Source organism: Pseudopodoces humilis, chromosome 7 (assembly GCF_049639895.1).
Source record: "Pseudopodoces humilis isolate 2021_Gansu_Grassland_sample_001 chromosome 7, ASM4963989v1, whole genome shotgun sequence".
NCBI lineage: Eukaryota > Metazoa > Chordata > Aves > Passeriformes > Paridae > Pseudopodoces > Pseudopodoces humilis.
Window position 1 is genome coordinate 53195349 of NC_142206.1, and position 10585 is coordinate 53205933.

General features: G+C 45.2%; 1 protein-coding gene and 1 non-coding gene across 5 annotated transcripts; both read left to right on the forward strand.

Annotated features, from left to right (window-relative positions):
- Positions 1–1382: 1382 nt before the first annotated feature.
- EIF5 (eukaryotic translation initiation factor 5) lies at positions 1383–8934 on the forward strand. Of its 4 annotated transcripts, none has more exons than XM_005520103.3 (12): positions 1383–1420; positions 1591–1783; positions 3836–4115; positions 4358–4439; positions 4671–4843; positions 5173–5284; positions 5961–6100; positions 6609–6767; positions 6949–7110; positions 7354–7518; positions 7737–7871; positions 8537–8934. In XM_005520103.3, exons 3-12 carry the CDS (start codon positions 4044–4046, stop codon positions 8627–8629), a joined length of 1293 nt encoding a protein of 430 aa, XP_005520160.1. In that variant the 5' UTR covers positions 1383–1420; positions 1591–1783; positions 3836–4043; the 3' UTR covers positions 8630–8934. The 4 variants fall into 4 exon arrangements, with proteins under 4 accessions (XP_005520160.1, XP_014105311.1, XP_014105310.1 ...); XM_014249836.2 differs by lacking the exon at positions 1383–1420 and adding an exon at positions 3091–3286 and having other exon boundaries at positions 1444–1783; XM_014249835.2 differs by lacking the exon at positions 1383–1420 and having other exon boundaries at positions 1444–1783.
- Positions 5631–5754, forward strand: LOC148184035 (small nucleolar RNA SNORA28). The gene has a single exon (XR_015773037.1). It is a non-coding gene; the product is annotated as a small nucleolar RNA SNORA28 (small nucleolar RNA).
- Positions 8935–10585: the final 1651 nt, after the last annotated feature.

The following is a 10585-nucleotide window of genomic DNA, read 5'->3' on the forward strand; positions in this document are numbered from 1 at the left end:
AGGACAGTGTCCTAGCTAGAAAGACTAGCTATTCCATGTAGCAAGGGCAGCTGCCACAAAGAGGGTTTTGATAGAAAGCACCATGATGTGTGCATTTATCTCTGGTTGCTCCAACTGAGGAAACAAGATTCTTTTATTGTTGCTGTGTGCTATTGGAGCGGGTAGTAGACCTGCATTTGTGACTTCTAAGAAAACCTCACTTATCAGCCACCTTCCTGAGGGCAGTTCCTCTGCATATCAGACCAAAAATGCTCGATATATACTTCAAGGTACAACAGGAGGGATGTCTCCTTTGACCACATCAATGTGATATCAAAGTCAGCCAGGAAAACTATGCATCAAAGCTAACTTCAGGCAGGAAGAGATTTAGAGTATATAACATTATTTAATGACACTAGTAGTTCTATTGTTGCTCCCTCTCTTTTCCTCTATACTCCCACAGAGCCATCAAGAAGCTTTACAACATTACTCAGTAAGAAAGTGACAGGAACTGAGGAGCATTGCTCTGCTGGGGAGTGTTTATAGGGATAAGAGAGCTGGTTACCCACTCAATTCATAAAGTCAGGAAAAAATTCTTTGCCACTTGAACATTATTTACACTCCAAAATACCCAAAACATATAATTCCCATGATACATAGAAGAAAATGGGAAAGAACAAGTAACAGGGAAGAAAGGATGCAAGTTTTCCGGTTTTTACGTGGAAATAAGTCCAGGCATGCATTTCATTCAGGGTCCCAATTCAGCTACATAGGGTTGGCAGCATTTTCCACTAAGAACAGAGTACATGCATATGATGACACTTGTGTCATCCTTTGTAAGGCAGCCCAGCCACCCAGAGCCTCCCAACGCGGGGCCTTTATGACACTGGAGTTAAATACCAGTCTCTTTCCTACACCCCGAAAGCCGGCTGTGCAGGAAAAACACAGCTTATTCAGCAACTTAATTGCTTTAAATTATTTGTGTTATTACTTGTAACATAGCTACTGAGATGTCAAGCACTGGGTCACTGCCCTCCAGGGAGTAGGTCGCCGCCCGGGGCAGCGTCCGGGCAGGACGGAGGGGCCGGGGAAGCCAGGATCGCCCTCAGCCCCCGCCGGCCCCTCAGGCTCAGGCTCAGGCTCAGGCTCAGGCTCAGGCCCAGCCCCGCCGCACCGGCCCGGCCCGCGCTCTCTCGCGAGACTCGCTCGCTGTAGACGCGATGTCCTTTGGGGCACCGGCGGGGGGAGGGCACGGGGAGGGAGGCAAAGCCTTGATTGATAGTGGCTTTAGCCAATGGACGGGGGGAGAGGCGAAGTTTTAGCCAATAGCTTCGCTGCGAGGAGAGATGTGAGCCAATGGCGATGGTGGGGGGCGGGGCGCAACGCTGGCTGATTGATCCCAGCTCTGGCGTTGTTCAGTCGGAGCGAGAACATTCTAGAGGTGAGTACGGGGCAGCCATTGCCGGGTCCCGCCCGCCGGCACCTCCTGCCTCAGCTGCGCGCCTCTCGCCGCTTCTCCCTCCCCCCTTCCCTCTTCTCCCCCCTCCTCCTCCTCCCTCTCCTTCACAGGTGCCGTCGCTAACGATGCTCCTGATTGTGTCTTGCCCGCAGATTTCCCGGCACCGCTCTCCCTGGTGATACCGCCCTCCCCAGGACGCCGGGACCCGGAGGCTGCGGCGTCCGCCTCCGCCTCCCTCTCCGTTTGGATATAAGCGCCCCCTCGGCCCTGTTCTCCTCTCACAATCGGCTTCGTCGCAGCCCGGGGCGAGCAGCGTTGGGTTTATGTCTTTATTGGACGAAAACGGTGAGTGTTTGTAGTGGGCTAGGGCGGATGAGGGCAGCGGGGTGGGGGGGGGGAAGGAGCGGGCGGGTGGTTTGGGCTGGGGCCTCAGGCTGCCGGTGAATGGTGAATGTTTGCTGAGCTTTTGTGTAACGAAGCGTCCGGGACTTTGACGGGAGGGGGAAGAGAAGCAATGGGGGGGGGGGGGGGGGTGGCAAGATAAACAACATTAAAACGCACAAAATTCAGTTCTAAAAAACGTCGATCTACAGCCTTTGGGTTATTGTTGCTTGGGCTTTTTTTTCTGAGTTGGGGGAGGCTTTCTTTTTTTAAAAAATTATTTATTTATATTCATTTCACCGCCGCCATGCGACGAGACAAGATGGCGGCGGCGGGGCCGCGCCTCCCGCGTTGTGGGGGGGGGGGGGGGCAGTGGCGCAGTTCCCACCGGCCGCGGGGGGGGGCGCTCGGCCCCCGCTCCCGAGGGGCGGCCCCGGGGGATACTCGGGGGGCGGCCCGGGGTTGGGGGCGGTGGAGCTCCCCCGTCCCGCGGCGCGGCGCATGCGCGGCCGGAGGTGACTCCCCCATGGCTCCTAGCGCTGACTCAGTGCTTAATTGCTGCATTTATGACTCACCGCGAGCGGGGCGGGGACTCGGCGCTGTGCGGCAGGGAGTCGGTCTGCCTTCCCGCTCTCTCTGTGCGCGGCATATAGGGGGGTGGTGCTTGGTTTGAGGTGTCGTAGGGACCAGGAGAGGGAGCTTCAGCCTGCAGCAGACAAATGCTGCACTCTGGAAGGAGAGGAAACGGCACGCTCCTGGGAACTCGGTCACCGAGAGAGCTGCTTCCTCAGTACTTCTGCAAACGTGTGGTCAGGTTACGTTATTTTAGACATCCTGGGGAAGGAAATGGTGTGTTTAAAACGGAGTCTGCGGTGTACTTTTTGCTGAGGAAAAGTAAAATCGTATCGGGGCTAATGTAGAGCACAAGGCACGTATAAGTTTATGTTCTTATTGTGTAAAAAAGTTGTAAACCTGATCAGAAGGACTCGGATCGTGTTGCACCATAGGCACACTCTTGCGCATAAATACTAAGAAGGCTTTTTTAATGTGTCAACGCTTCTGTCATTAATAATAACTGCATAATGATGGGTCAAAATAGCCATGCTCTGTAGTCAGGGTTGCCTGTGTAGTCAACCAGTTGTGGTTTAAGTACTCTTAGATCTGATTATAGAGGCACGTGTTAATTTAAATATGTAAATACTGCTCAAGGCAACTTTAATAATAGGATTCATCCTCCTTCCCCTTCCTCCCCCCCCTCCCCTTCCCCCAAGATAAAAATCAACTGGAAAAGCTGCTGCACTGCTCTGTACCTCTGCATTGCTAGGCTTTCTACAGTGAAGCAACTTCTGTCAGACTTTATCAGGCTTATTGTTAAGTCAGAACTCAACAGAAGCTGCTATGAGAATCCATAAGTGAGAGGGAGAATTACGTAATTTTCAACTCTTTTCCACTCCGATTCAAAAACTGGTAAGCTATGTAAAAACTATGTTGGGCTACAGATTGCTGCTGCTTCACCTTATATTTCTCAACATTTTGGCAGACTTCAGTTTCTGTGATAGGTTCATGCTGTGATGTGCAATTTGAAATGGATTTCCAAATCTTTCTCCTGATTTCCTGTGCCCTTCAGCCTGAAATCATGTCACATGACCCTTATGGTGCAAGTCACTGGTGTGTATAATAAGTCAAGGAGTGTGTCCTTCCTTAGTGATCCCAGAACTCAATTAACTCCTGCTGGAGCTAACTGTATAAAAAAAGTAGTTGCAGGCTGTTCAGTGGTTTCAGGGTAGTAAGAGAGGATGGAAAGCTTTGTGGTGCAGTTAAAGAAAAGTTCCTTAGCAGTATGAGCCAAGGCTGGATTTTAGTTCCATAGGTTGAAGAAAGTCATAGCATAACAAATGTACTTTTTCCTTTTTCTCACCCTAGATAAAATCCCTTGTATAGCTTTGTAGCAAGAGTGGATTGATGTGTGTTAAGCTAAACTTATATTTTTTTTTGTTTGTTTGTTAATACTTGCAGAGCTGTTGCGCAGCCACTGGTACCTGTATTGGGGAAACATAGCATACAAGCAAGAACCTTACAGCCTCAGTGGCGAAAATTTTTTCATGTCAGAGACCGAGAACTCTTGCAGTCGTTTATGTCATCCCGTCTTCTCCAGACAGAAGATACCAAAAAACTGCAATCAAAGATCTCTTCATCTTATTGATAAAGCCACTAATAAGGCAAAATGTCTGTCAACGTCAACCGCAGTGTTTCAGATCAGTTCTATCGCTACAAAATGCCCCGTCTGATTGCCAAGGTAACTTCCTGAGCAGCTGTAAGCAAGGAGTGTTCTCCTATAACTGGTTCTCGTGGGAGGGGAAAGAAGAGGTGATAAGGCTTGGCCACTCAGGATGGGGAGGGTGTCCGCTCCTTTGGTCCACACTAAGTGCACATTAGGTCTTGGAAGGAGATGCACTTCAAAGCAGAATTTTGGTGTAGTTAAATAGGAAATGCACACTGGGTTGGCTGGTACCTTAAAACATTGTTTGTTTTCTTTAGGTGGAAGGCAAAGGAAATGGAATAAAGACGGTTATAGTCAACATGGTTGACGTTGCAAAGGCGCTTAATCGGCCTCCAACGTGTAAGTAGTACTGTGGAATGACACGACATTTTTTAATGCTTTTGTGTTTGAAGTGGCAGTATTAATTAACTAATAAAGCATTAATGCTTTTCCTTAAAGATTTGTAAGAAAGACATGTGATTATCTCAGGATTAAATAATGGACATAAAGAAACAGTAGCCTATTTATTTGCTGCCAGAGAAACACAATGAAGATATGAGTGTGGTAGTGACTATAATTCTTCCTTTACAGATCCTACCAAATTTTTTGGTTGTGAGCTGGGAGCACAGACCCAGTTTGATGTTAAGAATGACCGTTACATTGTCAATGGATCTCATGAGGCGAATAAGCTGCAAGACATGTTGGATGGATTCATTAAAAAATTTGTTCTCTGTCCTGAGTGTGAGAATCCTGAAACTGATCTGGTGAGTCCTCTCTATCTGCATTAACACTGACACTGTGGAAACACTGTCTTAGATGTTTGTGGAAGTGGTGCAAAGTTAAAAGCAGATTTGAGTATATGTGAACAGAAAATCAAGTACGCATTTTTGCACCCTTTGGGAAGGTTTTACATCTCTTACAGTTAAGAATTTCTGGGATAAATTTCTGCTTCTAAACTTTGTCTTTAGAGGGTGATACAAAGTATTTAAACCTCTGCCTTAATCCTATGGAGATAATATAGACATCAGGTTTATGCTTTAATTAAATTCTTATGTAAGTGGTAAATTAACTGGAGATTGTTCTCTCTCTACAGCATGTCAATCCTAAGAAACAAACTATAGGTAACTCTTGCAAAGCCTGTGGCTATCGAGGCATGCTTGACACAAACCATAAACTCTGCACGTTCATTCTCAAAAACCCACCTGGTAAGTGCCTTTTCTTACTTCCAGGAATAAAGAGATCTTCTGTATTAGTGGTGGTATGGAAGTAAAAAAATAAATAGCTCACATTTAAATGAAATGCAAAAAAGTACCGGCATACTTCTAGAGTATGTTTGGGGATCAAGATGAAGCTGTGCTGGTAATGTCTTTCCTTCTTACAATGTGTCTTTCCCAAGTAGAGCTGTTTGTTAAAAGCTGGATTTGCCTGTGTAGCACAAAGCTTAAAAGGAAGGAAGGTTGTTAGCAGTAGCTCATGACAACTGTTCCTTTAGGTCAGAATGAAATGTGAGAGTAGGAAGTAAAAACTGTAGTAAATTCTAACTAACTGTGCAAGCAACACTCTGTAGTAAGCATCTAGTTGCCTGCTGCAATTTAAGCTTGCTAGAATAGAAAAGTCTAACCTATTCCAGGGGTCTCTGCTTTGTGAGGTCATCTGTTATATAGACTTGGACAATCTTGGTGACAAACAGGACTTTGACTGCAGCTGGGGGTTTCCCCACTGAATTGAATGTACATCTTCCCTGAGTGTTTTTGGGGATGGGTACTACCCATAACTTGCAGCTAATGAAAGCATCCAAACCCACTTCGGGATTTGGCAGCCGTGCAGGGACTTTCTAGTTTGCTCTAGTTCATAGAACAAAACATTAAAATTCACTTGCAGAAAGTGGTGACACTGGTACAGGAAAGAAAGAAAAGGAGAAGAAGAACAGAAAAGGCAAGGACAAAGAGAATGGTTCTGTGTCCAGCAATGAGACACTTCCACCCCCACCACCAGAGGAGATAACTCCTCCACAGGTTGTGGTAAGTAGAAGGGAAAGTGGGGAGATAAGGGTGTGTGGTGTGTTGCTCAGCTTTAAACCTTTGAAATCACTGGCATTCCTTGCTGGTCAACATTGCACCTAAAGGTCTTACTGTATCCAGAACTTAGTGCTGAAATAGAAGGGTCCCTGATTTTCCTCTAGCAGCTTTATTGGCTCATCAGTGCCAGCATTTGTGCTCCTTGCTAAGTGAAAGCTGCTTATCCTTTATCTCTCCTTTTCAGGCACTTGGATTGTCTCCTGTGTACTAGGCAGAATAGTAAAACTGCAGTTCAGATAGCCACACAGATGGCTATAGAATTAGCTCTAGCTTCCATTACTTATTTACTATGTTTGCACTTTCTCCATGATCTTTGACTTGCAAATTGTACTATAAGCATTTCTTTATTTTTATAAAAAAATGCTGTCAAGTCTGTATAATTTGTCTTCCCGTAATACTAAGCCTGCAGTAATATTGTGTGGATCTCTTTTTCTTTTGTTTTGTATTGTAGGAGGAGGAGGATGATGATGACTGGGGTGAGGACACAACAGAAGAAGCCCAGAGGCGTAGAATGGATGAAATCAGTGACCATGCGAAGAACCTCACACTTAGTGAAGACCTGGAAAGAACTATAGAGGAGAGGGTCAACTTACTATTTGATTTTGTAAAGGTAACTATTCTCTGGTTGTTGATGTAATCACTCAGCTGTAATTGTACAAAATGTTTGTAAGGAAACTAAAAGCAACTTGCTCAATCTTCTGCAAGGTACAGCAGTGGGAAGGCAGGACTGCAAAGAGCATTAATGCAGACAAGTGGCATTGAAATGTTTCTCTGTACCTGTTTTCCTCTAGAAAAAGAAGGAAGAAGGTGTCATCGATACTTCTGACAAAGACATTGTAGCAGAAGCAGAGAGACTGGATGTGAAGGCTATGGGCCCACTTGTTCTCACTGAAGTCCTTTTTGATGAAAAGATTCGTGAACAAATCAGAAAATACAGACGTCACTTCCTTCGTGTAAGCCGTCTCTTTTGCACTCATTGTGACAACTGTTAAGAGTTTTTTGTAGCAGTTGCTTGGTACTATGGGGAAGGACTTCTTTAGTGTTTTAAACTTCTTAGCTAGGGGGAGCTGCTGGGAAGGGATTGTATGAATTACTGTAGATTTTACAATCTCATAGAGCTGCTTCTGCTCTATATTCAGTATGGAGAGAGGGTAAAAAAGCTCATTCGATCACTTTTACTTTTATCACAATTCTAGTTCTGCCACAACAACAAGAAAGCTCAGAGGTACCTTCTCCATGGCTTCGAGTGTGTGGTAGCTATGCATCAGTCTCAGCTTATTTCAAAAATACCACATATTTTGAAGGAAATGTATGATGCAGATCTTCTGGAAGAAGAAGTCATCCTTGGCTGGGCAGAAAAGGTAATGGGCAATATGTAATGTACTGTAGCAATTAAATACCTGAAGGTGTAGCCTATTGCATCTGGCTTCTCCATTCTGGTGTAGATTGTGCAGTAAGAAGCCTCCTTCAGGAAAATGGGCTGTGGAAGGCAGTGGGTGAGATTAGAGTTGCAGTTTAGGCAGAATTGGGATACAATCTGGTGTAAACTCCTTCAGTGTTCACACAAAGTCTCTTTCAGGCCTCAAAGAAATACGTTTCAAAGGACCTTGCCAAAGAAATCCGTGTCAAAGCAGAACCATTTATTAAATGGCTAAAGGAAGCTGAAGAAGAATCTTCTGGTAATGAAGAAGAGGATGAAGATGAAAACATAGAGGTAGGAAAGGCTCATTTACTGTCAGCAGCTCCAAAGCTGCACTGTTCTTGCATGCTTAATCTTGTAACCTTGTCCTGGTGCACTCTGAAATGGATTACTTGGGGTATTGCTGTGCATGTTGGGAACTGGAGGAATACTCCATTTACAATGCTTTAAGTATTGCTAATTGTTGCCAGATGTCTACATGAGATCGCTGTAATGCAATCGCACCTGGGTAGCCCAAGACTGTATCATTCTACAGTGAGAGTCTTGCACAGTAGCAGCCCGTGTTCTGCAAGGTTCACAGGAGGTATCAAGTATCGTGTCACATGTTGTAGATGAGTTAGTGGGGGTGTGCTTGTTAGACAAGCTGATGAAAGAGTAGCTGATTATTTTCCTCACAGTACAGGCCTAGGTAAAATCTGTTGGTTACACTCCATCTGGCTGTGGCTGGTAGTGTTTTTACACAGGGATTGGTTGGTTGTTCTCCTCCCAGCATTGTATTATTCTGCTCCTGAATAGGAGATGCTGCTTCCTCCAGATGCACGTGCACAGCTCTACCTTATGAAGCAGGAGTTCATGGCCATGGTCAGAAGGGTGCTTGGGTTGTTGTTGGGTGTTGGAATTACTCCGCTGCTTAGTGGCAGTAGGTGCTGTTGTTAAAAGGATGTGTCTTGTCTCCACAGGTGGTGTACTCCACAACTGCCAGTGTACCTAAAGTTGAAACTGTGAAGCCTGCAAACAATAAAGATGACGATATCGATATTGATGCCATTTAAAGTGATGCAACATAGCTTCCAGCGTAGTAATGCAAACTTCTCTGCATTTTCTGCCAGAAGTGTGACTTGTATGTGCACAAGCTGAAATGGCTTAACATCCTGCTACTTTGTACTCTAAAATGTATCTTTTTACTGTGACTGGTCTTGTGTAACTAAGCCTAATACCAAGGAGTCAGCACGTCGGTGAACTGATCTAGTTTGCAACTGGCATGTTCTATTTTGTTTTTCTAACTTGTGTTGGACACATACTTGGAGCACATTTATACAGTTGTGGAAATAAAGGATTTGGTTTTGGTCAATCTTCATTTGTGACTCAACCCCCTTATTGCTTTTCAAAGTAAGTATATACACAGCTCAATGACATTTGTGAAGCTGATCACACAATGACAATCTCTTGAATGAAACAAAACAACAAAAAAAACACCTTAACCCTAGATGCTGTTCCAACAGTGGAGATGTGAAACCTGGGCACGATGTGGGTGTTGGGTAATCAACAGTGCAGCTGCCAGCTTCTTAAAACAGGACAGATGTCTGTATTCTGATCTTTGGAGGCTTGGCTTTTTTTAAACAAGCTTCAGTTGGTAATCACTACATGAGTTGGGTTTTGGCTTGGGTTTTTTTTCCTTTCCTGTGGTTTTCAACAGCTCCCAAATCCAGGATTAAAGCCACAGGAGCTGGTACTGCTGCAGTTGGTGTGCGCCGCCCCTGAGGAGCTGGCTGTTGCCATAAATCCAGCTGTGCAGTGTCCAGCTCCAGCATCATTTGGGGAGGGGAGGAGCAGAGGAGATCTGGTACCCTGAGTGCAGAAGTCCCCAAAGTTCACCTGCTTATCTATGGAAGTGTCCTAAATGCCAATGTTGAGGAATTGGATTCCTTTATAAGCAGGATAAATAAAAACCTGGTCCATCAAAATCAGGAACCTGTTATGACATGGTGTGACAGGTTTTGGCCAAGGAGGAGTTAAGGCTGGGGCTTTTGTTGCCCTTCACAGCTGCCTACCAGGAAAATAGAGTGGGTTTGGGTTTTTTTTTGTTGGATTCAGTATGAGTTCTGAGATCAAGGCTGCAGTGCACAGTGAAGCTGCTTTTTCTAGTCTGGTTGTTCTGGCAGAACCTGGAATTGGATGAAAGCAAAGCTTGTATTTGGATAATTACAGCAGGGGTGCCTTGAGCTGCAGGTTCTGTTCTGCAGGGTCTTGTGTTGCAGGTGGCCCTCGCAGTGAGTCATCGTTGGGCACTAGCAGCTGTGGCAAAAGGTGCTGGAACGATGGTGTAAAGCCATGAAGCTTTTCAAAGTGCCCTTTATGTGGATTTTTATTGCTGTAATACAAACTCACAGTTTTTAATTTAGAAACAGGTTTAATCCTGGCTTCTTTTGTCTAAAAGTAAATCTGTTCTTTGGGTTTAAACCAGGTTTGTATTTCCAAAGTGTGAGTTTTCATGCATGTTTGGGAGCCTGGAAGAGGGATTACTAATCCCTGTGTTCCCTGTCAGGAAGACATCTGTTCCTCCTGGTGCAGGCACGTGCCTCCCTTGTGTAACTGTTGTGAGCACACTCTGGTAAGTTACTCTCATGACCAGAAGGTTTCTGTCTGAAGCACATTTTTTTGTGGTGTTGTCTGCTCTGAATGGTGACGCCAGTGAATTACCATTTCAGGGATGGTCAATCCCATTTCAGGGCAGATTTGATGGCAATTGAGGGCTGCCACCAATAGGGGTAATCTCTGGGTGTTTGTTTTTTTCCTGCTGGCGGTAAAGTCTAGCAAAACATACATCTTCCTTCCTGTAGGGGAACTAGGAAATAAATCCACCCAAAAAAAGTTTCTCATAGGGTTAGTGAAGTGATGGTGTCATACCAAAGCTAGAGGATGGTAGATTTGGTGTAAAACATTGTAGGAGCAGGAAGGGAATGGAAGTGTTCTTGTGTGAGGTAGCCCAGAGGTGGATCAGAGTGAGT

Coding starts and splice junctions, on each gene's coding strand:
- EIF5 (XM_005520103.3), top strand. CDS start 4,044: ATGTCTGTCAACGTCAACCGCAGTGTTTCAGATCAGTTCTATCGCTAC. Junction 4,116..4,357: donor TGCCCCGTCTGATTGCCAAG/GTAACTTCCTGA, acceptor TGTTTTCTTTAG/GTGGAAGGCAAAGGAAATGG. Junction 5,285..5,960: donor CATTCTCAAAAACCCACCTG/GTAAGTGCCTTT, acceptor ATTCACTTGCAG/AAAGTGGTGACACTGGTACA.